This window comes from Pelobates fuscus, chromosome 13, assembly GCF_036172605.1.
Source record: "Pelobates fuscus isolate aPelFus1 chromosome 13, aPelFus1.pri, whole genome shotgun sequence".
NCBI lineage: Eukaryota > Metazoa > Chordata > Amphibia > Anura > Pelobatidae > Pelobates > Pelobates fuscus.
Genome location: NC_086329.1, coordinates 84,405,857 through 84,433,534, shown reverse-complemented (window position 1 = coordinate 84,433,534; position 27,678 = coordinate 84,405,857). Strand labels below are relative to the sequence as shown.

At 42.8% G+C, this 27,678-nt stretch overlaps 1 protein-coding gene across 1 annotated transcript in view; it reads left to right on the top strand.

Moving 5' to 3' along the window:
• The window catches only part of GON4L (gon-4 like), a 39,934-nt gene that overhangs the window by 11,062 nt on the left and 1,194 nt on the right, over positions 1 to 27,678 (top strand). The window contains exons 14-30 of the mRNA XM_063439298.1: positions 1,071 to 1,305; positions 1,583 to 1,669; positions 1,785 to 1,956; positions 2,571 to 2,715; positions 5,795 to 5,945; positions 6,516 to 6,632; positions 7,619 to 10,948; positions 11,864 to 12,119; positions 12,517 to 12,698; positions 13,683 to 13,880; positions 14,421 to 14,564; positions 16,562 to 16,705; positions 17,090 to 17,200; positions 17,510 to 17,623; positions 17,705 to 17,804; positions 18,578 to 19,115; positions 27,392 to 27,494. Coding sequence (XP_063295368.1) covers positions 1,071 to 1,305; positions 1,583 to 1,669; positions 1,785 to 1,956; positions 2,571 to 2,715; positions 5,795 to 5,945; positions 6,516 to 6,632; positions 7,619 to 10,948; positions 11,864 to 12,119; positions 12,517 to 12,698; positions 13,683 to 13,880; positions 14,421 to 14,564; positions 16,562 to 16,705; positions 17,090 to 17,200; positions 17,510 to 17,623; positions 17,705 to 17,804; positions 18,578 to 19,115; positions 27,392 to 27,494 — 6,127 coding nt within the window. The remainder of the gene's footprint in view (positions 1 to 1,070; positions 1,306 to 1,582; positions 1,670 to 1,784; positions 1,957 to 2,570; positions 2,716 to 5,794; positions 5,946 to 6,515; positions 6,633 to 7,618; positions 10,949 to 11,863; positions 12,120 to 12,516; positions 12,699 to 13,682; positions 13,881 to 14,420; positions 14,565 to 16,561; positions 16,706 to 17,089; positions 17,201 to 17,509; positions 17,624 to 17,704; positions 17,805 to 18,577; positions 19,116 to 27,391; positions 27,495 to 27,678) is intronic.

Genomic DNA, 27,678 nt, shown 5'->3' with positions numbered 1-27,678 from the left:
AATTAGTTAAAATAGTTGGATTGCATGCATTTGTAAGCGGGCGTTTTAAAAATTCTTTAACTCGTCAGTCATCTGTGTAAGACCGACCACTTTGGTAGAATGTAGAATGTTCACAATTACCCCATTAAGACTTTTACAAACCCGATGTCGGGGCCTCCTTATCTATGGGGCAGACCAGCTATAGACCAAGCTGTGCCTGTTTGGGAAGGGAGGTAAATTAGAGTTGGGTGTTGGTTGTCTCCCCTTTCAAATAAGCTCAGCTGATTGGGGAAAACCAAGGAGCCCGTACACAATGTTATGGACCACTTTTGTCACCTTGTCAAGGTATCATGACTTTTCAGAAATTATTTGCTGTAGTTAATAATATGGATAGGAGTTTTCTTTACACCTTTGATTACTATGCAAAAATACATTCCATCACAAACATGTATATTGAATGGACGGACAAAACAATGGAAACACCATGACCCATTAACCATCACCCTCCCAGCTACAGTTGCTAGAACTGTTCTTTTCCTCGACACAAATTACTTATTTATTTGGGGGGAGGGGAGGCATAGTTTATAGGAGGCATGTCAAGACTGCTGCCATGTATTGCCGCATGAATAAAATCCGCTAACTTATCAAAATTGTTTTTCTTTCTGGATGCATAGAAGTTATGTGCAGTTAACATAGTTTGCCACCCTTCAGCATGTATACGTGTTGTGTGTCCAGGACAGCCTGGAATCCCCACACCAAGCCCAGGGCATACACTTGTTAGAGATATTAAACCTACTTCTAGAGCAAACACACCCATTTGTCAACATGGAGTCTGTTCAGTTAAACTCAACACCGGAGCCAGGCCCTATGGAATAACAAAGTAACAGTGCCTTATTACAGTAGCTGGGTGCAGGGAAAGGGTTCTATTAATTTTCCGTTCTGATATCCATATGGAGTATACCTATATATATTCTATGTATAGATATCTAAATGTTGTTTCTATCAAAACCAAAGCTATAAGCTTGACATCCCTTCCAGTAAGTGTGTGTGTGTTTTGATACATTTTCATGTTTTTTTGACTGTTGGCACAGGTTTGAGGAGCCACTTGCTAATATCATAACGGAGCAGCATCGCACCGTGAAGGCTAAGCTTCAGTTCCTAAGGATGAAGAAAACTGTATTAAAACCTCCAGCACAGGTCCCTGAGGAACCCAAGTCTCTCCACGCTCCCGAGTATGAGGACAGGCTTGCCATTGAGCCCAAGGCTCCTGTTGTGCTGACTCTTAATGCAGGGCAGAGGCAAAGACTTCAGCAGCAGATGCAGCAGGTTGGTTTGTGTTATTCATGGAGAACATCGCAAGAATGACCAATGGCACTTGTATTTCTGCATGACGAGCAGTGGAAGCCTATGGCATCAGTGGTTTTGTGATCTTTAGTGATGCACGCATCCACTTGTAAACATTAAGGTGACGTTACCTTGGAAGGTCTTTGCAGAGATCCAATCAGTTCTGCTTTAGTAGTTGCTACCGCAATATGCAGCGATTTCAGAAATTAAAATACTAGTAGTCCTGAACTGATGGATAATAAACCATTCTTTGTTGCAGCACGTCCAGCTTCTGACCCAGCTAAATTTGCTTTCGAGTAAAAACCCTGGACTAAGCTTTGAGACCGACACTACGCGCTTGTTTCTGGTAAGACTATCTTTCTTTTATTATGATGTATGTATTATCATGGCACCCTCATGTGTATGATGAGACCCTTTACTTCCTATTAACTTTGTGTTATATTTATTTATTTTTTGCCCAGGTTGAACTTTCTAGTTTTGCTGAAAATTCTGTCCTAACCCATCGGCCAAAGAACCCTGTTTTTCAAAGTATGTTTCAAGCAAGTAACCTAAGAGATGCAATGCAACTGCACTTCAATTTTCACTCTCAGGTTCCAGAGAACATTGAGCCTCCCAAGCTGATAAAAAAAAATGGTATGGATTCTGCAGAAACTAAACATATATACCATTACTAACAAGATCAATGTTCAGCCTGTCAGTGGGGAATTAAATGTTTGTAAGACACACAGTCATTAAAGGGACACTGTAGGCACCCAGACCACTTGAGGGGGTCTGGGTGCGGTGACCCTTTTGCACTTAGTGCTGCAATGTAAAACATTGCTGTTCTCTGGAACTGAAATGTTTACATTGCAGTACAAAGTCTGCCCTCAGTGGCAGTCTACCAAAAAGCCACTGGGGGGCGCTTCCGGAATCCAAAGGGACTTTTAGTCCATTATCTGACGCTGGACCTCCAGCGTCAGATTTTCCCCATAGGAAAGGATTGAATAATGTTTTCCTATGGGGAGGTTTAATGCGGGCGTGGCCATTGCCGTGCATGCGCATTAGGTCTCCCTGCCAGCTGACGTCGTCGGGAGAGGAGCTTGGGCAGAGCCTGACCCAGCACCGAGGAACATCGGGGGGAGGGGAGGGGAGGGGGAGAGACACCCTATTAACCTTATAGTGTCAGGAAAACGGCTTTGTTTTCTTTGCACTATATGATCCCTTTAAGGAAAATACTTTTTGATTGACTTTTTTTTTTTTTCTTGCAGGCAGTGAAATTCCCAGCCTTCCTACAGACATTGCCTGGATTCTGGCCACACAGCCTGTTTTCATGTACCCGGAACTCCTGCCTACATGTGGTCTGAAAGTCAGAGGACCTCGCGATAAAGTGTATTTTACCAAGGGTGAAGACAGGTACGTTTTAGAAATAATAAACTTTTTTTTTTTTTTTACACAATTATTGCAATGCTTTATCTTTCTCTAAATTACCTGTGAGAGTGTAACGTGATTATGTGTTTCTTATTCAATTGCACAGTGTGCTTGTGATACACAGTGATCAGCCAAAAATTAAAACCACTAATGGGTGAAGCGAATAGCATTGATAATACTGTTACAATAGCACCTGTCAAGGGATGGGATTTGTTGGGCAGCAAGTGAACAGTCATTTTTTGAATTTCATGTGTTAAAAGCAAGAAAAATGGGCAAGCAAAATTATCTAATTGATTCTGACAAGTGATGCCTGGGTCAGAGCATCTCCAAAATGGCAAGTCTTGTGCAGTGTTCCCATTATGCAGTGGTTAGTAACTACCAAAACTGGTGCAAGGAAGGAGAACCCAAGGCCACTGATGCACTTGAAGAACAAAGGTTAGTCTGTGTGGTCCGATCACAGAGAAGAGCTACTGTAGCTCAAATTGCAGAAAATCTTAATGCTGGCCATAACGGAAAGGTGTCAGTACACACTGTGCGTCCCAGTTTGCTGTAAATGGGGCTGCATAGCTGTAGATCACTCAGAGTGCCTGTCAACCACCGAAATTTTTTTAATGGGAATGTGAGCATCAGAATTGGACTGTTGAGCAATGAAACGCATTTTCTTTTAGATTAGATGCATGTGCATAGTTTACTTGGGGGGGAAAGATGGCAGCAGGATGCCCTATGGGCCGAAAGCAGGTAGGCAAAGGCAGTGGTATGTTCTGCTGGAAAATCTTGGGTCCTGGCATTCATGTGGATGTTACTTTGACGCGCATCGCTTGCCTAAAGACCATGTACACCCCTTCATGGCAATGTTGTTCCCTGAGAACAGTGACCTCTTTCAGCAAGGTAATGCACCCTGCCATACTGCAACAATTGCCAAGTATGGTTTGAGGAACATGAGAAAGAGTTCAAAGTGTTGCCATGATCTTAATCTGACTGATCACCTGTGGGATGTGCTGCAACAACAAATCAGATCCATGCAGTCACCACCTCGCAATTTGCAGGACTTAAAGCATCTGCTGCTAATGTCTTGGTGCCATATACCACAGGGCGCGTTCAGAGGTCCTGTCGACTCCATACCTCAACTCATCAGAGGTGTTTTGGTAGCACGATGCGGGACCTACACAATATTAGGAAGGTTGTTTTAATTCCCCTGTCTTTCATAGGATGAAAAAAACATTTTATTCTGTTTTCACATACAAACTATTCTGTTTTCACATACTTTAGCTCAATTAAGTGATCTGGGTGCCAGGTCCCTCTACTTTTAAGTATTACAAAGGAAAAAACCAAAAGGAAAAAATGTGTATAAAATCACCTGAACTGATAACAAGTGGTACAACCTGTATAGTAGTCGGTAGAATCTACCATAAGCACCGTAGATCTGGTGGAATAACAAACAAATATGGTGCTGTACAAAAAGCACAAGCAGGGCGTGAGAAGTGGTAGAAAACTCACCAGATAGTAGTAAATTCAGGCGTATCTCCCTCAATATTCGGGTAATTGTGTAAATGCAGGGAGTCTTCCAGCCATAGAAATCTTGGTATAGAAGTATCTCTTCTTGAGTTGCTCAAAATATAACGGGAGAAGAGTGAAAGTGCAGACTATATAAAAATATAACAAATGTATTTTACAAGTAGCACTTACAATGTGTCAAAAGACAAATTTACTACTTTCTAGTGCCTTTTAAACCACCCCTCACCCCCCTGCTTTTGCTTATTGTATTGCACCATATTTGTTGTTTTTTCCACCAGATATACGGTGCTTATGGTAGATTCTAACGACTACTATACAGGTTGTACCACTTATCACTTCTGGTGATTTTACACACATTTTTTCCTTTTGGTTTTTTTCTTTGTAATACTTGTAACTTTGAGTGTCTCTAGGGAACAATTTAACCTAAGGTGTATTGTGTGTCTCAGAGCATATAGTGATCATTTTTTGTGTTTTTTACCCTCTAGATTTAACCCGGCAGCTGTAAACATAGCAGTTTCAGAGAAAATGCTATGTTTACACTGAGGGTTAATCCAGCCTCTAGTGGCTGTCTTCCTGACAGCCACTAGAGGCCGCTTCTGCGATTCTCGAAAATCACAGTGAGAAGACGCTGAGGTCCATAGGAAAGCGTTGAGTAATGCTTTCCTATGGGCGGTGTGAATGCGCGTGCGGCTCTTGCCGCGCATGCACATTCAGCACTGACGTTGGCAGGAGGAGGAGAGTTCCCCGGCACTGGAGAGAGGTACGTGGCTAAAGGGGTTTTAATCCCTTCAGCCCAACGGGAGGCGGGCCATGAGGGTGGGGGACCACCTATGGACTACATTTTTTTTTGTGTGTAATATATATAATTTTTATTTATTTATTTTTGCTAGTTTACGCCTCATATTTTTGCAATGCCTTCCTAATTGGCTTTGTCTTAAGCATAGAGACAGAGCTCAGCCAATGAGAGATTGAGTTGCTAAATTAAGTTCTCCCCACAGCCATAAATAATCGTGGCAGGGCTTAACATTTGAAGTCTATGCTACTAACCAGCCTTAATAGTTACTCAGCACTGCAAAGCATAGCAAACTCATCGGCGGTGATTGTGCTATTGCCAGGGATACATTTTCAAACACAAATGGCTATTGGCAAGTGTCAGTTTTGAGCATGGATTATAAGCTTAATCTGGTAATAAGGGTATAATGCTTGGCTGTGAGTTGGAGTCATGTCAGCTCATGCTGATCTCTCATTGGCTGAACTGAGTAAATGCGCTGCGTATTTCAGGACAATGTTTTCTTAAAAAAACAAAAAATCAGGGGGTGTAGCCAGGGGAGGGGGTTAAGCTGGAAAAATATTAAAATTTCTATAATAAATTAAAGCAAAATAAAAACATTTGAATATATCAAGATACACAGCATAATTTTGATTCTGAAAACCTCTTGCATACACTTAGATGTGTTGGTACCCTTAGTATCCATTTAAGATTATCGTGACTGTATTTTCTGCAATGAATGTAATGTGTAGGTTTTTTTTTTTTTGTTCGTTTTTTTAGTTTGCTGGCCCTGGGACTTAAGCATTTTGATGGAATGGAGTTTTATAAAACTCTTATCAGCAAGTATCTTATTCCAGGAAAGACTTCCCAGCAGCTGAAGGCCCACATTAAAAATGCCACCATGCAGAAGAGTCAAGACAATATCATAAAGGTAAGCCACCTGCTATATAGTAAGTAGGGGAAATTCTGTATAGCATGGGGAGGTGTGCTGTGATTGTCTTACAATAGTTAATGTGGGTGATGGTATATTTGTATTCCGTATGGTGGGGATGAGTGGCTATGTTTGGTGTGCGGCTGCAGAAGGAGGGCTGGCTTTGCATGCTGTGTGAATCTGTTCTTCATAGTTAAATTAGACTAGACGGGTGAAGGACAGTGTGGTTGGAGGAGAGAGGAGTTTGGCTACATTGAAGCTGTGTATTGCATAGGGGTGGGTGAGTGGATAATCTGGTTACAGGGGAGGGTGGGTGTGAAGGGTACGACCCTCTGTGGAGGGTAATTGATTCTGGGAGCCCTGTTGAACGACCCTCTACTTTAATGAAAGGATAATAAATTAGTGACCTTGTAGAAATTTGGGTGAACTGCAGCATGATGACTCTCAGGAAACGGCAAAGGGTGTGCAGGGAATATGCGCTGTAAGACCCACTGATTGGGTGGGGTTGGAGAACTAATGCCAGAATCTATTATGCTTCATGTGGACAATTTTGTATCTTTTCTTGGTCAGTATTTAAAGAGGAACAAATCACTGCCTGATCTTGCAAAATGCTGTGATATTATCCAGGCATACGATGGCAAACCGCCAGTGGACAGAGAGAAGCACAGACTGCCGTTCTGGCTGAAGGTAAGAGAGGAGCACGTGAAATGCCTGGATTTATTTTAGCTGCATCTAGATTTACCTATTTACAATTAAGGTGGCTGCCTTGCCTTCAGTCTGCTAGAATCATACGTAACCTTTGCTTAAACCTGCATATTGATATAGAGGAGCACAGAACAGGCTTCCGTTGAGACCCTGGTAGGGTTTACAACATTGGATATTTTAGGGAGACTGCCAGTAGTTTGGAGAGGTCAGAGGATAGACCAGGATTTTGGGAAGAATGCGGCAGGAAGAATAACTATACTAACAAGAAATGTAATAATTGCAAAAACATACTAAGATCGTGTGTGTTGTTACTTAGAATCTGTTATTTTATCGATGCAGTAATGATTCCCGTACACTGTGGCAGTGACCTCACCAGTTAATGTATTTTGGTTTCCATGTAGCGCCCAGGTTGTAGGAGAGAGGGAATGGTTATGATGAGTCTCTGATGAGTGTTTACGTGCTTTAGTTTTAAAAGTTGGTTCATATCTCAGACATGTAAACTCAAAGGGAAACAGTCACTTTTTTAACATTGCACCATTAAATAAAACCTAGAAATCACCTGTAACTTGTGTTAATCTCTTTTTTTGGTTGATACTATACTATACTAAATATCTAGCAGTTGACATTGCAATCCAGCTCATTTCAGGCACCACTAATCTGTCTGCCAGATGCAAAGAGCACAATTTATAACAATGAATGACAGGGAGCAAAGATGTAAGTGCACAAGTCTAGGTTAAAAGGAAATAGACCAGTGCTAATAATTCCTATTTCATTTTCAGTCTTCACAAACTAATATTTCAAAAATATAATTACTGAATAACATAAAATTCATAAATATAGGAATGTGAACAAGTATGTGTTCAGAAAAAATTAGTTCCTCTAAGTTTCAGATGCTTAGAATGTTTGAGCTAGAGTGTTGGGATAAATTAGTTGTTTTTATTTTTTAAAAACCTTTTCTTCTACTCTAGGCCAGCATGACCAGCATTGAGAAAGAAATGAAAAAAACAGAGAGAGATTCACAGATATCGGGAACCGAAAGACTAACAACCAAATACCCTCTGGTAGCACCTCGAGAGCTCCAGCTCACACTTAAACCTCTACCGTCACCATTTGTCCGCAAAATCTGGCGACAGAGGAAACACAATTTGAAGCCACTTCTTATCCGACCTTCTAGCAGCACGAACAACAACAACAACAACACTACAAATAAGCCATTACTCAACCAATCCTCTGACATGCAGCCCTTGCCCATCACAATATTGGGTCAGATGCCTTCTCTTAATCAATCCACCAGACCTGTTCAGGGCATTGTAGGAGTAAATTCTGTATGTGTGCCTTCTGATATTACAAACTCCATCGTATCTTCTGCTCCACATACTCCTTTTGTCACACATGTTCCTCTGCCCCAGCCTACAATCATGGTCCCTGCTCTGACCAGACAGGGAGTCCAGAAGCCTAGTATAAAGACCTTGGACAAGACTCCTTGTTCTCAAGGAACTCCACTCATTCATTCTACTCCTGTCATATTTACTGTTCCTAATGGAGCATTGAAGCTGGTAAGTCTTGGTACATCCTGTGGTGTGATACAGTCAATTGGTACTAGACCAGGCATTCCAGTCACTACAGTTCTTCTGAATCCCTCCTCTGTAAAACAAACCCTAATTACTTCGCCCTTTAATCAGACACTTTTTGACATGTCCCCAGTGCTTCGTGAGGGCCAAAGAAGTGTGACTTTTGAGACTATTTTATCAGACCCAGGGAAGAGCAAAAAGGAACATGATTGGGGCTGTGTGTCCATCAACATGAAAAACGAAGGTTCTTCTGTAAGTGAAGAGGGGAACCATGGAGAACCAAATGCAGGAGAGCAGCAGGAAAACTGTGTCCAGTCATGCTCTCCTGTGGCTGAGAAATTAAAATGTGATACAGAAGATAGGAAAGATTGTTTACTAGACAGCAAACCGTTGCACATAGGTTATTGTTCTGATAATTCAGTACTCCCCGATTTAGCCTCAAGTGACTGTAAACCTGAGATGGAATCTAAAGATAAAGCTGTACAGATTTCTCTAATGGTGGAGTTGCACAGTCTTCAGGAGTCAGATATTAAAAAGGAGGACCAGGAAGAATTTGATGTAGGGACGTCTGACTCATCCAGTATCCACATTGTAAAAATAGAGGAAGATTGCCCTCCAGATGAAGGGAATTCTGCAGAGGCTGCAAATATTTCTCAAACTCTAGCGTATCCAGAGATTAAAAAAGATGAGGATCAGTGGGATGTGGGTATTTGTGATTCATCAAGTAGTCAACTTTTAAAGACAGAGCAATTAAAATATTCAGAGCAAGATGATCATGCACAACTTCCAGATCAAGCTGAAGCCCCAATGTCCGACCCTCCTGCAGAGCCAGCGGATGCCCCAATGTCCGACCCTCCTGCAGAGCCAGCGGATGCCCCAATGTCCGACCCTCCTGCAGAGCCAGCGGATGCCCCAATGTCCGACCCTCCTGCAGAGCCAGCGGATGCCCCAATGTCCGACCCTCCTGCAGAGCCAGCGGATGCCCCAATGTCCGACTCTCCTGCAGAGCCAGCGGATGCCCCAATGTCCGACCCTCCTGCAGAGCCAGCGGATGCCCCAATGTCCGATCCTCCTGCAGAGCCAGCGGATGCCCCAATGTCCGATCCTCCTGCAGAGCCAGCGGATGCCCCAATGTCCGACCCTCCTGCAGAGCCAGCGGATGCCCCAATGTCCGACCCTCCTGCAGAGCCAGCGGCTGCCCCGGTCCCTGACCCTCCTGCAGAGCCAGCGGCTGCCCCGGTCCCTGACCCTCCTGCAGAGCCAGCGGCTGCCCCGGTCCCTGACCCTCCTGCAGAGCCAGCGGCTGCCCCGGTCCCTGACCCTCCTGCAGAGCCAGCGGCTGCCCCGGTCCCTGACCCTCCTGCAGAGCCAGCGGCTGCCCCGGTCCCTGACCTTCCTGCAGAGCCAGCGGCTGCCCCGGTCCCTGAATCTTCTGCAGAGCCAGCGGCTGCCCCGGTCCCTGACCCTCCTGCAGAGCCAGCGGCTGCCCCGGTCCCTGACCCTCCTGCAGAGCCAGCGGCTGCCCCGGTCCCTGACCCTCCTGCAGAGCCAGCGGCTGCCCCGGTCCCTGACCCTCCTGCAGAGCCAGCGGCTGCCCCGGTCCCTGACCCTCCTGCAGAGCCAGCGGCTGCCCCGGTCCCTGACCCTCCTGCAGAGCCAGCGGCTGCCCCGGTCCCTGACCCTCCTGCAGAGCCAGCGGCTGCCCCGGTCCCTGACCCTCCTGCAGAGCCAGCGGCTGCCCCGGTCCCTGACCCTCCTGCAGAGCCAGCGGCTGCCCCGGTCCCTGACCCTCCTGCAGAGCCAGCGGCTGCCCCGGTCCCTGACCCTCCTGCAGAGCCAGCGGCTGCCCCGGTCCCTGACCCTCCTGCAGAGCCAGCGGCTGCCCCGGTCCCTGACCCTCCTGCAGAGCCAGCGTGTGCCGCGCTCTATGACCCTCCTGCAGAGCCAGCGGCTGCCCCGGTCCCTGACCTTCCTGCAGATGCCGCAATGTCGGACCCTCCTGCAGAGCCGGCAGATGGCGCAATGTCCGACCCTCCTGCAGAGCCGGCAGATGGCGCAATGTCCGACCCTCCTGCAGAGCCGGCAGATGGCGCAATGTCCGACCCTCCTGCAGAGCCGGCAGATGGCGCAATGTCCGACCCTCCTGCAGAGCCGGCAGATGCCACAATGTCCGACCCTCCTGCAGAGCCAGCGATTCCCGCAATGTCGGACCCTCCTGCAGAGCCGGCAGATGGCGCAATGTCGGACCCTCCTGCAGAGCCGGCAGATGGCGCAATGTCGGACCCTCCTGCAGAGCCGGCAGATGGCGCAATGTCGGACCCTCCTGCAGAGCCGGCAGATGGCGCAATGTCGGACCCTCCTGCAGAGCCGGCAGATGCCATAGGGCCTGATATACAAGACTCAAACACCGAGAGGAGAAATGAACAGTATCCTCTTCTGAAGGAAAAGGAATATGTTCTAAATGAGACTCAAGGTCAGGATTCGGCTGGTCAGGTAGAGTCCCCTCAAAATACACCACCCTGTATGAATGGTGATGTAGACATGAGCAGTCCATCTGAAATGCCCCAAGACTCCTCCAGTCCCCTGGGTCAGCAGGATGGGAGCAATGAAAAAGACCTACCAGAAGAGGAAGAGGAGGAAGATTTTGACGACTTAACACAGGATGAAGATGAAGAAGAAATGTCTTCTGCTTCAGAGGAATCTGTGCTCTCTGTTCCTGAGCTGCAGGTATAATTTATTTTATTTTTTTAGTTTTATATAGATAATGCATTAATGCACAATAATGCAAAAAGTACATTGTAACGTGGATACTACACAGTTTAGAGATGCTTTGTGCGGCTACAAGCAGACTCCTTTCTGACCTGAAAGATACTCTCCAGTCTATAGTATCTCATTCTGGTCTGTGGGATCATGTCTTAGACCATATACTATGAGTAGTTTGCACACTCCAACTCTAGGCTCAGTATCTCTGAAGATGATCACCTTGGAAAAGGGGAGAGTTCTTGGACAGGTTCCTTGCACCTTAACCACTTTAACTACTTGAAAGGTGCTTAGAGCAGTGTTAATTTTGTTGACTGAAAAAAACAATTCAGATAACTAAAATACGACTAAAACTAAAATGGCTTTTTAGTCAGAAGACTATGACCAAAACTAAATTGAAATTTACCAACAAAATTAACACTTGCTTAGAGCGATCACTTAATATTTCAGATGGTGTTGGGACATTAATGTGAAATTGTGAATTTCATATTTTTAGGCCTGAAAAGTGAACTGGAAGAGTTCTCAAAGTCTGCTATGGTTCCAGTCTAGCTACTTTGACCTTAAATTTGAAATCTATTTTGAATTCCTGTCATTTCTCTTTGTAGTAAATGATTGTTATTGGGGCTTACTTTCAGGTTAATGGGTAGTCACAGAGATCCTTTTTCAAATATTTGTGGCTTTTGACTTGTTAAAAAGGAATGTGCCCCAGAATTAACGTAATAAATACATGCATAAATTCAGCACTTGCATGAATTAATATATCCATTTATGACACATAAAGTATATTTAGGATACTGTATCTGTGTTTACCATGTGTTTTCAGCACACCAGAGCAAAGAGCATGGTGGGTAACTGTTATGGTTTCTTATTCCCTTTGGACAGGAGACCATGGAGAAACTGACGTGGCTGGCATCAGAGAGGCGATTAAGTCAGGAGGGAGACTCTGAAGAGAACTCTCAGGAGGAGAACTCCGAGCCAGAGGATGAAGAAGAAGAGGAGGAGGTAGAAGGGGCGGAGAGCTCCACAAGGAAAGATGAAGAAATGACTGATGAGGTGACTGCCGAGAGCACCACACCTGCACCCACTCATCCCCACATTCCTTCTCCTGTTCCCATGGAAAGCTCTGCAGCCCCAGCAGGTGAGCTTTACAGCCAAAGCTGTACATGAGATGTGCATTGTGTGAGTATGCAGTATTCAGTTTTAGTATTGTGCTTCATGTACGGGACATGCATGTGTGTACAGTCGGCTATGTTCTTCTTTGGGGCATGTGTAAGTACTGGGAAATGTTATAGATGAGACATGCATGTGTGATAGTCAGCTGCGTTATTTATTAAATATGAATCTGAGTGTGAATAGTTGGCTGTGTTTTAATTGCTAATCTTATAATTTTTATGATGACCTGTGTCTAACGTGTTTACTGAATTGAGTACACAACAAGCTTGTTTTGGTTGGGTTATGTATACATCAGTGTATAGACACAGGGGGCTTGTAAGTGGTATCCATTAATGGCTGACGTTTGGTTGTGTTTTTTTCAGGTGAAGTGCGTAAAGGAGGAAGTAAGGGGAGGACGGCTCACAGAGTAAGGAGCAGGCGGGGTCGTGCGCGTACCAGTAAAGATGCGTCCAAACTTCTCCATCTGTACGATGAGAATATCCTGCTAAAAGATCCCCTTAGGGAACAGAAGGATATGGCATTTGCAAAGGAGTATCTGAACAGGGTGAGAGGAATGGACTTATTATATATTGTCAGGGAATTAGAAATGGGTTTGGGTAGAGCCTTATGAACATGTGCCTTGGATTAATTTTGAAAGCAGTAGATGGAAAGGACTTATTACAGAGAATCAACTTTATAACTGAGTGGCAGGTCATTTGGTGAATAGGGAGAGAACAGCCTTTTTACTGAGTGCTAGGAGATAATCTAAACATACACAGGGTTAATCACTAGAGTAATAATTCAAAGTGAGTTTTAAATTTAAAGGGGTCACCCCACACTCCTAAAGCACTATAGCTTGCTGAAAAAAAAAAAAGTGTCTGCTTTTTTTTTTTTTTTTTAATAAAAAGAGCAGATATTGATAGAAATTGACACTTTAATAAATTAACTTACACCCCCTGGTTGACAATCAGACCGCCAGTCATGTTACTGTCTGGTTGTTTAGCTCAGTATAGCTACGCTAAAGAGGCAGCAATTGCTCAGAATACTTGCCTTGCATTGGGAAACCTGTGATTGGACAGCCACAGAAATGCAAGAATGTTTTCAGTGAGGGTATATCTACTAAACTGTGATTGTTTTATATTTATTTAGCTAGTGTAGTGTCTTTTCACAGGCAAAAGTAGCCAAAATGCAATGATTTTCTAAGTCGGCTATATTTCTAGTTGGGCTTATTTTTTGCCTTAAATCTGACATTTCTTTGAATTCTCATTGTAGTGGCTAACACTGATCGAGAGGAATGGCTGTATAATATATTCCCAGGGAATAATTTGAACAGGGAGAATGGGAGGCCTTATAATGGATTACAGATAAATGATCTGAACAAGGGAAAAGGAGGGGCCTTATGGATTGCAAGGAACGGTAGTAGAAGTACCTTACCGAGGATAGCTAAAGAATAACCCGAAAGAGGGAAAACGAGAGGGCCTTGGGATTGATGCTGAACAGGGTGCATTACCCAGTGGGTAAAGCCATGCATTTATCTCATCATGTGCAGGTACGAGAAGCACTCAAGGTCGTGCCTGGTAAATATGAGCAGTTCTTGCACTTAATCTATCAGTTTGAGACCAACAAAGATACCAGGACAGCAGTGGACCTGTATGAAAACCTAAGGAAAATTCTCTGTGATTGGCCAAAACTGCTAAAAGATTTTGCTGCTTTCTTATTACCAGAGCAAGCGCTGGAGTGTGGGCTGGTGAGTTTTTGACCAAAAGCATGTTACCTGCTGCGTTCCCTGTCCTCTGCCCACCATCACCTGTTTATCCGATCTGGCCAATGCTTATTTCTTCCCAAAGCTACAAATACACTAGGCATACTGCTGATTTTGCCATGCATGTATATTGGGCACTTAGACATTCCACTCAAGCTAACCCCTTGTATATTTTTTGTACAGGGCTTTACAAATCCAAGGATACACAGAAATGGGCACTTAAGATATGTATAAGTGTGTGAATGGCCAGTTATTTTTCTGTTTGTATGTGTTGCTAATGAGGTGTTGAGTGTGTGACTAGTCACGTGTGTGTGTGTTTAGCAGGTTAGGTATGGTTGTGATTGTGTTTTTAAGTTGTAGTTAACTAAGCTCGTGCTATTAAACTACTTCCTATGTTCCTGGGAAACTGTTAGTAGCCCTTGTTAAAAACCCTCTGTAGACATTGGTATTAAGATGTTGCATACATTATTCATTTAAGATGATACAAATGTATTTTGGATTGAGAACACCTGTCTCCTTCATCAGTTTCAAGAGCAGCAAGCCTTCGAGAAAAGTCGCACGTTTCTTCGACAGTTGGAGATTTGCTTCCTGGAAAACCCAGCTCAGCACCAGAAGATCATTAAACTGCTTCAGAGTTTTGCAGAATGTCCCCTCCAGGAGATTAGCAAGGTTGGTGTCCCATTTCCTGCTCAGCTAAGATCTCCTCTTGATGGATCACATCATTCTTGCGCAAATAGCATCTTCAACTGACTGTCCACTGATATTTTACGCTTTTTAAACGTTTCCTTGACTAGCCTAGTTTTTCTTCTTCCTGACAACCCACATATTTTTGCCCTGTTAATGTATCCTGCAGACCCAGTTTCTCCTTGGCATGTCAGATGATTCTCCAAGATAGTCCCACTTTTTTCTTCTTCTTGTTTTTATGGTTTACAGCAGCGTTTCTCAAACCTTTACGGAAAGGCCCCCTGCCGGTCTAAAAAAAAAATTCCTAAGAACCCCTGCATCAAGAAAGTCAATACTATGGGGTCAGAAATACAAATGTGTATTCCTGACCCTGAAGTGTTAAAAAAATGCAGTTGAAGCCCCTTGCCCCTGATGCGCCTCCTTGGTTGACATCATCAGAATTTAATCCAATGCTTTCCCATAGGAAATACCCTGGCCAATCAGCATCTCCTCGTAGAGATGCATTGAATTCATTTAAAGGTCAGCTTCTCCATGCAGAGCGTGGAGACGCTGAACATCAGTGCTGCGCAGCACTGAACCTGCAAGCACCTCTAGGGGCTGTCTGAGTGACCACCACTGGAGGTGTCCCTAGGCTGTAATGTGTTTACATGAAAATGTCTGCAGTGACTGACTATACTCACCAGAACAACTACATTAAGCTGTAGTTGTTATGGTGACTATAGTTTCCCTTTAACCGCTTAAGGACACATGACATGTGTGACATGTCATGATTCCCTTTTATTCCAGAAGTTTGGTCCTTAAGGGGTTAAATTTAAAATAAAATGTGTAGACATTGATATGTATATTAAATTTAATATTTTTATGGTAAACATGACATCATGTGAATATTGTGTACGTAAGAAGCAGTGTATGAAGTATTAATCTGAGGTATAAGTCACAAAATGAAAATATAATACATACTTAATAGGGACACACAGAGGACACTGACGCATACACACATTTACACACAGGAAACTGACACTTAATGACACACACAGGAAACCGACAAACATAGTCACTGATTTGACACACACTTAATGATACATTCATTGACAGACATACACTGATTATTTTTTTAAATTATTTTTATTTAAGCCCATCCAGTCTCCCTACTTTTGAGAGAGCTGGAGTGGATCCTTTACCTGGGTCCAGTGTGGGGCTTACCTAATCTTCATGCTCTTCCAGCATTGCTCCTTTGCGTGCTGTTTAGTGATACCAGGGCTTGAGGGATGTCATAACCCGTCTCTCGGCATCACCGCGGGGCGTGAGGGAGCATTGCTGGTAGGACATTCACCCCTCCGGACATGGCACATATGGGCAGAGTAGGTACCTGGCATCCAAATATAAAAATACAAGTACAGAGTCTAAGTGTATAAACCAAAGAATACCAAGTAACTCAAAAACACCCGTGTGGTAACCTCTCTATCCACACTAAAATCAAACAGAAATATATACATACATAATGGGTGGAGTATCTAGGATCAAGATGGTGGTTAAAAAACAGATGGAATAACTGTAAAGACAAAATAATGGACAGAGATAATAAAGTGCAAATTGCGTGATTAAGTACTCACAAGGAGAGAGCTAAAGAAATATGGCTCAGTCTGGGTGCCTGTGGGATAGTTAGAAGGGATCCCACTCCCTTTAGATGTGTAGATAATTCTTTGTTGTTCCCAAAAAGGATAGTTATAAGAGGCAAAATTCTATATTTCTAATAGGGATAATAGAAAAAATACATTAAAGCCAATAAAAGAATAGTAAATGGTGTATATAAACACCCAAATAAGAGAGCATAAGTACATCCAAATAAGGATGGATGGCATCCAAAACAGATGGTGCCTTCTTTGCCTTGATGCATATCCAGCCTCTTCCTGGCATACCCTCTGGGGTTCGTGTACCACAAGTTAAGAACCTGTGGTTTACAGTGTGTTTTCCATTTGCAGCTAAAGGCTCAGATGTGTCAACTTTTGAAAGGCCACCATCATTTGCAAGAGGAGTTTTCTCTGTTTTTCGACCACCTCAGACCTCCAGCAAGCCGAATGGGAGAGTTTGAAGTTTTGAACTGGACTGAAGACAAAGATTACAAAGTTAGTCTATTATAAAGTTAGTCATAGGGGGGGGGTTGAGGAAATAATTGTGTGAGGGGGAGAAAGGGCCATTAGAACCTGTGAGACTGGTGTATCGGAGTAGAGGATTTAGTGAGGGATAGATGGCAGTGGGAGATGCAGATGGATGTGTGAAATATAGTTATCGTAGAAGAAGATGTCATGCCACGTTCTAGATCAGGAGTGCCCAAAGGTAGATCCCCAGATGTTGAACTACAACTCCCATGATGCTTTGTATACCGTTTGAATGCTTTTAGAATGGCAAAGCATCTTGGAAGCTGTAGTTTTGAAAACATCTGTGCACCTCTGTTCTAGATGGTGCTGATTTAACATTGCAAACATACATTTTTTGTTGTTGTTGCGTAGTTTGATGGTTTTGAAGAGGTTTCATTGCCAGACATTGAGGAAGAGGAAGAAGGGAGTAAGGTTCAACCACCTCAGAGGAGCAAGAGGAAGAAGGATGTGAACCACATACAGGTAAGCATGCAAAAGTCTGCACTCATCTTAACCAGCTACAGCCAAATAGCGGTCTGACTTCCTTACTGACCTGTAACATTTATCTGTTTCTCTGTCTTTGTGTGCTTTGTCTTTATCACTCTTTCTGTGTTTGAGTGCCATGCCTCTGTAGCAATCTCTGTGTTCATTGAGTGTATAGTTATCTCTCTGTGTGCGTCTTCTTTCTATGGCTGTGTGCCTTGTCGTATAGCTGTCTTTGTGTGTACCTTAGCAGGATAGAGGTCACTGTTTCCCTCGCCTATGTTTTTTTGTTTGTCTTTACTGCTGCAGGATGTTGATTGGGTGGATGGAGGGAAAGATTGTCCTTGCTCTTGCCATGAAGTGGGAGGAGAACAAAGACTGAAGCGGTGTAAGAGGAGGATGTGTAATCAGTGTAGCAATAAGGTGAGTAGGTGTTACATGATAAGTAATGTCTGTTGACTTAGCATGTGTACATATGGGTTAATGTCCATTTATGATACATAGGTATGCGAGAACCGAACTCAAAGAAGCAAGGAGATGCTGGAAGGAGTAAGTGGAGGGCCACAGGGTGCCGCGCGCCATGCATCCTCCTTAAAGGAAGCTGGTAAGTAGCTGATCTGTCTTTTTTTTTGCAGTGCATATAAGGGTAACATACAGGCATGTGGTACCCTGAAGGCATTCCACTTGCGTATTTCAGAACATAGGTAACAATGGGGTACATAGGGACAGTGCACAATTTTTATATGCAAGAGGGTCTAGGTAAGATAACTTTCTATGGTTGTAGTCCATGCTTGACAACTTGTTGGTTTAACATTTATATATAATTAGTAATAAAGGTCATGCTAATTTATGATAGTCATACATTGGTAGTAATAACATGCTTCAACTTTTAGTTGCTGTATTCCGTGGTTGCTGCTTGTCTGAGTGGGTTGAGACAGCGGCCGCCCCTCTTGTACCCTGCTTGGATTAGGCCTCAGGTCCCGTCCCGGTCATTCCGGCGGTTATGCTGGTCGTGTGATTCATCTCCCTGGTTCACCAGATTCTGCGGATCAGGGGTCCAAAAGGTAGATCTCCAGATGTTTTAAAGCCACAACTTCCATGATGCCATGTCATTCTAAAGAGATGCAAAGTATCATGGGAGGAGTTGTTCTACAGCATCTGGGGATCTACCTTTTGGGAACCCCTGCTCTTGAATATCATGGAATGAGGGTTCTGTGTTTTTTCATTTGTTTCTTTTTGCCCTAGATAAGGGCATAATGTTCTAGCTAATCTACTTACCCTCCTTTATTCTTTTATTTATTATCTTATGGATTGGTTTTTCCTTTCCTCCTTTTGTGTTAACTTGATTGTTTTAGTATCTTTTTCTATGTCTCATAGGCAGGAAAGAAGATTGTGAAGGAAGATTGGCTGGAGCTAAAGGAACGCCACTGGCAGACGGACTGATGGCAGGAGCGAAAGGAACTGTTGGCGGTAGAGCATCATCCATTCCCGACAATGTGGTCTCTACATCGAAGTCCCGGAATACTGGCTGTGCTGTCTACAGTAAACGGAAGCCTCCCACATTGGGTCACAAAAGTGGCAGGAAATCCTTGGCAGTTACGCGTCCAGATCCTGATCTACCATCACAGAAAGCTTTGGATAGTTTCTCCCATCTACCCTCCTCTCCTCCTCTTCCCCCAACATGTACCTCCGTAACTGCTGCTGCAGACGACAAAGATAACATGGAAAGCATCCCAAGTTGTTCCACCTCCCAAAAAATGGACTCTACATCAGATGGTAGCCAGGAGACCCAGGAGAGTAAAGATGTTTACACTCAACAAGAAAAATGCAGCGAAAAAGAGGAACAGACTCTTACTGTATGCGCCAAAAACATTACGGTCAGCTCGAGTGGAGAAAAGGTCATCCTCTGGACCAGGTACGTGAAAGCATTAAAGGAACACTCCATTAACATTTTATTTCTAACAATTTAGGACATTATTCACTAGGAACATTCAGGTATGTGTGAAATAAAATCTTGTAAAAGCTGCAGAACTGCTGTCTGCAGCCTTTGCAAACCATCTTTCAATACTGTGCTTGGGGAAGGACCAATGATTTCTTATTGAAGCTTCTCAGTGAGCTGTAATACTGAGTTTGAGTGACAGCCAGGGAGGGAGGTGTTTCTCACCCTTCTGGCACTTTGATAAACTGTCAAAAATGACAGACTCCAGAAACACAAAGCACATCAGCACTGTGTTTGACGTGTCCCTTTATGGATGACAGAAGTTATTTGAGTTACCATGAGATCCCTAAAGGTACACACTAAGCACCAAATTAACTTTAATCTAATGAAGCCGTTTTGGTGACTGGGTTATGCAGTATCACTGCTCAATTCTCTGACATCTAGGAATTAAATCACTTTGTTTCTGTTTATGCAGCCCTAGCCACACCTTCCCTGGCTGTGACTGACACAGCCTCCATTAAAAAAAATGGTTAGAGTTTTAGATCAAATTCCACTGCATAGTGATTAAATTAGATGTTCTTATCTCTAACTCTGTTAATGGAACTTTAAAAACATACAAAATTAAACCCTGCGCTCAAACTACCACAATTCCTGGGCTGCACCAAGGAGTATAGTACATATCATTCACAATACATAGAATAAAAACCGAGAAAACTTACCTGTAAACAATCAGAAATCCCCAAGCACATTTAAGTAACTGGTTTAAGTAAGTGGACGTGTTTTTTTTCCCTCTATATTTTAGTTGTGTGTAGATAATACAAACAGGCTTGCAATGCCACAACAGCTAGAGCAAGCATTTTAATAGACATAGATTGACAACTGTATGGCATTTGATAACACTGCACATTTTTATGAAATAAAATAGAATAAGAGAAACATGCTACCCTACACGGACTAGAATAAGTGATGCATTTGCAGATTACTCAGATGTGTCCTAACATTAGACTTAATAAATCTATAACTGAGAAACGTAGCTTGAGTTTGGACACTGCTATAATAAACAAGAGTATGTGTGCTCAAGGTGTCAAGCACATCTAAAGTATAAGCAGCAGTATAAAAAAGCCACTAGAGCCTTTCTATTAGTTATGTTAAAAGCCACCGAAGGACTAAAAGGTAGGAGAGGTAAGACTTTATCAAACATACTGGCCACATGAAATTGTCCCCCAGCTTACATCAGCCACCAGGTCACTAAAATCCAGGCAGTACTACACCATCAGATCCAAGAGAGGTACTAATGATGTTGCTGTCGCTTGTGGACTTCCCTCCAGGGTATAGGGCCATTGTGTGGAGTTTCCCGCCATTAGGTTTGAAGCCAGGGTAAGTAGCTGCAGCTGCCAAATTTAAGTGCTGGGCGCATGATGGCACAGGGACCATAGGAACCAAAATAATTAATTAAGGCCTCTGTCTCGTTGAGTGTGCCTCTCTGCAGGCTTATCATTAAACTTTCATTAGAGTTCCAGGCTGCAGCCATCTTAGAAGCGGGTCACCGGGTCACCCAGGCCCTTACAGTGTGGTCTGCCAATGAATAGCCTCTGAGTGGCTTCTGAGCCCTCCAGCAGGGACTGGGATAACCCCCACCGGTCCAGATGGGGGGAGGGTACGGGCCCAGTCATACAATGGAGCGACGTGTTAACGTGCAGCTTCGAGTCGTAGAGCAAAACAGCGGCCGGGGCTCTTATTCTCCGGTTCAAAGTCAGATCCACAGTACCGGTTGTCACAGTAATAATATGCTGAAGTTTTCCAGTGCAAGGTAGACCGGTAGGTATGTTTTTAATTGATTTTAGTCCAGAGCCCTTTGGAGCTGTTCTGACATGCAGCCAGCCAGCATGGCTGCTCGGCCTCGTGTCAGGGCTTACTTTAGTTGGGAGTCCGATAGACAGAGATTTGTGCTCACCCTTGCAGATATACACAGTCCAAGGTGATAAGGTTAGAAACCACCAGGACTGTGAATCTGTGAACGGAGGCTGTGCATGAAAGGTGTTGCAATTCGAAGTACAGACAAGGGCAAATCCAGAAGAGTATTCAGACACAGTTCCAAAGGTCAGGGCAGGCAACGAACAGGCAATAACGAAGATCCAGAAGCAGGGGTCACTAGCCAAGTCAATCTATAAGCAACAGGAACAGAACACCTGAAATAACGAGCTGACCATGTTCTCAGGGAGGGGCAGTGTTTTATGCCCAGCTAATGAGTGAACTGCCTCAGCTGAACTTAGATGGACAGGTAGGAGCCAACGGGGATGTCCAGATCCCTAGTGCTGCAGGCAATGCCAGGAAAACAAGGTTAGAACCAAAGTTCAGAAGTGGCTCAGAGGCAGGAACTCTGGCTTAAGAAGCTGAAGGCCCCAGGTTCAAATCCACTGCACTTCTGGGGCGAACGCGCCTGGCTGTCTGGATGGCACGGTGATAACCGTGACACCTCTCCCCCAACTGGAGGTTTTTTAATGTCACTCCAACTGCCACATCAAGAACAACTTCTTAGATGAGTTCTACACTAACAATTAAGATTGCTGCTTAACATTGCAACATCTTTAATAAGACTGGGATATTTTTCTAAACCCCTGCACAATTATTAATAGATTACACATCGGGTGGATGGCAGCACTGTACATGGCTGGGTAAATATAAACATACAAAATTAAGCAATGTGCTTAACCCCTTAAGGACCGCTGACGGTTCAGGACCGTCAGCGGTAAAATGTGCGTTTGGACCGCTGACGGTCCTGAACCGTCATAACGGTCAGGGGCTACTTACCTGATCGCCGTCGGTCCCACGGCGGCGATCAGCGCTCCTCCCGGTCCAGGGGGACTGCCTGTCTGCCCGGGCAGTCCCCCCTCGGCAGATCAGGACCCCACGGCCATGTGATCACTCGATCACATGACCGCAATAGGGGTCCATGTGTCTGCCTGCAGGGGGACTGTCTGTGCTGAAAAATCAAAAATAAAGTGTAAAAAAAAAAAACTGTGTAAAAAAAAAAAATAATGTGTGTGTGTGTGTATATATATATGATATATATACATGTATTATATCTATATATACCTATATATAATATATGTATATATATCATATATATATATATAATGTCATACTAAGTGTATTTTTATATTTATATATACGTATATTAATATAAAAATACACTTATATTTTAATTACACACGAATATATACAATATATATATAATAACTATATATATGGTGTATATATATATTATTATAAAATACAAATAATATGTTAATAAAAATAAATAACAAAAAATAAAAATAATTTTTAATTCAAAAAATTATATATATATATATATATATATGCAATTTTATTCTAACAGTATTTTGATATTGATATATATATATTTATATCAAAATACACTTAGAATGTAATGATATATATATCTATGTATAAATAAATAAAAATAATACGAAATATACATATGTCCACATACATAATTACATAAATAATTTCATAAATATACACGTAGACGTCAAATATATAAATATGTATATATATTAAAATTCTACGTGCATATTTATGTAATATTTTTACCTAATTAAGTAATTTTAATGATTGCAATTTGAGGGACCTGCCTGCCAACCCAGGCCAAAAGTCCAGATAATTTAATTTGCTAGCACTGTGCTTAACCCTGTAACTTTCTATGACACCCTAAATCCTGTACATGGGGGTACTGTTTTACTCGGGAGACTTCGCTGAACACAAATATTAGTGTTTCAAAACAGTAAAACATATCACAGCGATGATATTGTCAGTGAAAGTGAAGTTTTTTGCATTTTTCACACACAAACAGCTCTTTCACTGAGGATATTATTGCTGTGATATATTTTACTGTTCTGATACACTAATATTTGTGTTCAGCGAAGTCTCCTGAGTATAACAGTACCCCACATGTAGAGGTTTTATAGTGTTTGTGAAAGTTACAGGGTCAAATATAAGGCTTGATTTAACTTTTTTTTTTTATTGAAATTTGTCAGATTGGTTAGGTTGCCTTTGAGAGCGTATGGTAGCCAAGGAATGAGAATTAGCCCCATGATGGCATACCATTTGCAAAAGAAGACAACCCAAGGTATTGCAAATGGGGTATGTTCAGCCTTTTTTAGTAGCCACTTAGTCACAAACACCGGCCAAAGTTAGCGTTTTTTGCATTTTTAACACACAAACAAATATAAATGCTAACTTTGGCCAGTGTTTGTGACTAGGTGGCTACTAAAAAAAGACTGGACATATACCCCATTTTGAATACCCTGGGTTGTCTACTTTAAAAAATATGTACATGTTAGGTGTGTTTCGGGGATTTATGACAGATAACGGTGTAACAATGTCACTATTGATACATTTAAAATATATATATATTGAAACAGCAATTTCCTACTTGTATTTATAGGCCTATAACTTGCAATAAAGCATGTAAACACTGGGTGTTTTTAAACTCGGGACAAAATTTTGAATCTATTTAGCAGTTTCTTTCATTAGCTTTTGTAGATAAGTAAAAGATTTTTCAAGTAAAAGTCCAAAAACATGTTGTTGTTTTTTTTTCCCACCATATTTTATTATTTTTTTTAAATACAATATATGACATAATATAAATACTGGTATGTAAAGAAAGCCCTTCTTGTCGTGAAAAAAAACAATATATAACTTGTATGGTAACCGTAAATGAGAGAGCGGAAAATTACAGCTAAACACAAACACCACAAAAGTGTTAAAACTGCTCTGGTCCTTAACGTACAAACAACGCAAAAACAGGCCGGTCCTTAAGGGGTTAAACGCTCACTACTCCTGGGCAGCACCAATGACTACAGTACCCATCAGCCCCAATACATAGAAAAAAAAAATAGAATTACCTGCGCACTATCCTAAATTCTCATATTGAACTCGCACACAGGAGAGGCTCCTGCAGGCTTTAGCAGATTATTGAGCAGGACATAAGATCTTTTGAATAAAAGAAGAAAAAAAAGTCTCAGCCAGAGAGGTGTGGTTAGAGCACAAACAAAGTGATTTAAAGTGGATGTGTTACTAAACGGATCCCTTTTCCCTTCCCCCTCCCCACGAACCATTTTGGGACCCGAGGCCATCTTTACTACATTATTAATAGGGAAACAATCCCTTTAAGTCTTTGTTTCCTAGGCGGTGCCATTTTCATTTTAGAAGATGGCAGCACCCTGAAATGGTATTCTCTGCCCATTGCTGGGCGTACCGTGCAGCTGACGACCAAAGAAATAAGGAAACTGAGCATGTGCAAAATACAGGCTTTGTGCATGCTGAATGAGGGATCACAGGCGCTTCCAATGATCTCCATTTTTCTCTCCCAATGACGTAGTTGACAAAGGCCATGGAGCTTGACTAAACGTCACCCATTCTGTCAACCTTCGAGTTAAACATAAGAAAATACAGTCCCTACTATTTCTCATGTTCAACCTTGGAATTGAAGGGATGCACTAAAACTACTTTGATTTAATGAAGCAGATTTGATGTGTAGATCATGCCCCTGCAGTCTCACTGCTCAGGTGTCTGCCATTTAGGAGATGAATCACTTTTGTTTCTGTTTATACAACCACAACTCCCTGAATCTGACATGTACAGATTTCCTTAAAGGACCACTATAGCCACCCAGACCACTTCAGCTTAATGAAGTGGTCTGGGTGCCAGGTCCAGCTCGGTTTAACCCTTTTTGCAGTAAACATAGCAGTTTCAGAGAAACTGCTATGATTACCTATGTGTTAATCCAGCCTCTAGTGGCTGTCTCATTGACATCCGCTAGAGGCGCTTCCGCGCTTCTCACGGTGATTTTCACAGTGAGAAGACGCCAGCGTCCATAGGAAAGCATCGATAATGCTTTCCTATGAGAATGGCTGAATGCGCGCGCGACTCTTGCCGCGCATGCGCATTCAGCCGATGACTGAAGAAGAGGGAGGAGAGTCCCAGCGCAGAGGGAGCCCGGCACTGGAAAAAAAGGTAAGGGATTAACCCCTTCCTCCCTCTTCAGCGCCATGGGAGTGGGACCCTCAGAGTGTTTTCCTGGCACTATAGTGGTCCTTTAACACTTCATGTAAAGAGATCTAATGGTTATATTGCACATTATGGCAGAGGATTTAGCAGGTGGAATGCAGAGGCATCCTTCTTTCCTTAATTCACTATTATTTGAGATAAAGAATGCACAAGTAACTTATACCTTAAGTGCATGACTTTGCATGTATCTACATGAAGTGTTATCTGCCATTTGAGTGCCCAGTCCCCTTGTCTATCTAAATCGTTCTTCCAGCGAAGTAATGTCCTGCTTACACCGTATTACTTTACAGAGTTTTGTGTCTGAAACATAACTTTCAGTGCCTATTTCTTTTTTCAATTTATATTTTTTTATTGAATTTTCGCATTTAAGAATTCATTCTCATCAGAGTATGGCAGTGGAAAATAAACATTAGAAACTTAACATTACATTTGTGTTGTGGGTAAGCAAGCATTTTGTGGGTGCTTTGCCCTCTTTAGAACATGGGTGCGTATGTGCCTGGTTCCTCCAGTCTCCTCAAACTCAGGGACTCGGATCTCGTTGTGTGTTATTGTTCTGGCCTGGGGGTCTGGGTTGTGGGCACAGAGCCTAGTATGGTAGTATTGTCTCGGGAGGGCTGGAGTGTAGGTGGGAATGGACCCATGCAACTGGTTCGTGTGTGCTCTGCCCTATATACTGGGTTCAGTGCCTATTTCAAGATCATTTATAGTTATGTTGAATAGGAGCCGTTCCAGAATAGAACCACGAGGGACACGACTTACCACTTTTGTCCAGTTTCAAAATTTACCTTGTCCAGTTTGAAAATGTATTCGGTCTTTAAGTCAATATTATACCCAAAAACAAGAAGTTTCATCTAGACCAAGCCTATTGTGTGGAACTGTATTGAATGCTTTAGCAAAATTCAAGCAGATCAAATTCACTGCAACATCCTGATCCATACTTCCACTTACTTCATCATAGAATGCAATAACAATGGTTTTCCCCAATGAATTTCTGAAAATTAATCATCCCTTGATAACCCTTCAAATACTTTCCCAGATACAGACGTTAAGCTCACAGGTCTTTAATTGCCAGGGGAATTTAAACATCTTTCGTTTGTAAAAGCGTCGCCTCAGAGGGGATATGATAACATTATACAAATATATCCGGGGCCAATACAAATCATTGTGTGTAAATCTATTCAAAAGCAGAACTTTACATAGGAGGGACTACACATAGAGGGACTTCCGTGTTCTTAGAACCCGAAAAGTGTTTTAAGCAGCGCTGGACGTCCTCACGCTATGTGAGGAACTCCAGCATCGCTGAAATCCCAATAGGAAAGCATTAAATAATGCTTTCCTATGGGGAGGTCTAATGAATGGCCATTGCATGGCATGCGCATTGGGTCTCCCCCGCTGACGTCAGGAGAGTAGGGACATTGGCGGTGGTCTCGGGTAAGTCACTGAAGGGGTTTCAACCTGTTCTGCAACTTGGGATGGGGGGTGAGAGGGGCACTATTTTCTTGGCACTGGAGAGTCCCTTTAACAATTTATCACCATTTTCTATTTAGTGAATAACCTGTGTGTTGTAAGAGATGGTTATATTAAAGGAACACTATAGGGTGTGTAAACGTGTATTCCTGACCCTTAGAAACACTATTTAGGTCCCCCCTTAACTCGTGTACAATATTACTTTTATTCCAGCGCTGGCTCCCCTTCCTTGGCAGAGTTAATCAGAATTGATTATCTCAGTCAAATGCCACCCTGGCAAATCTGCATCTCCTCATAGATACATTGAATCCATGCATCTCTATGGGAAATGTTCAGCATCCCAATGCAGAGAGTGGAAGCAACATCTAGTGGCCATCTGAGTGACTGCCAGTGGAGGTATCCCTAGGCAGCAATGTAAATCTCTGAAAAGGCAGTGTTTACAGCAAAAAAAACCTGTAGGGACAGGCTATACTCAGCAGAAGTACTACATTAAGCTGTAGTTGTGCTGGTGACTATAGTGTCCCTTTAAGTGAAAGTTCAGTTATTCACTCTGCTAACATGATGGCTTTTCTGGGAGGAAGCAGGTTGTGTCCTGTTTTAATGAGAGGTTTATTTTGATGGGTTAGAGGAAGTAAGGTTTGTGCTGTGCCAAAATGTTATGATTTCTTTGCCATTATATGATACATTGACACGATGATTGGATTTCCTTGCAGGGAAGCAGACCGCGTTATCCTTACAATGTGTCAGGAGAAAGGAGCTCAGGATGAAACATTTGATGCAATCTCTTCAAAACTTGGAAACAAGACTCCAGCTGAGGTGGGTAAACACTCTGAGATTAAAGGAACACTATAGTTGTAATAACCCTATTTATGCTTATAAAGGCTTTAACCCCTTAAGGACCAAACTTCTGGAATAAAAGGGAATCCTGACATGTCACACGTCATGTGTCCTTAAGGGGTTAAAAGGTTCAGATCAGTTACCTTTATTCCAGCATCTCTCC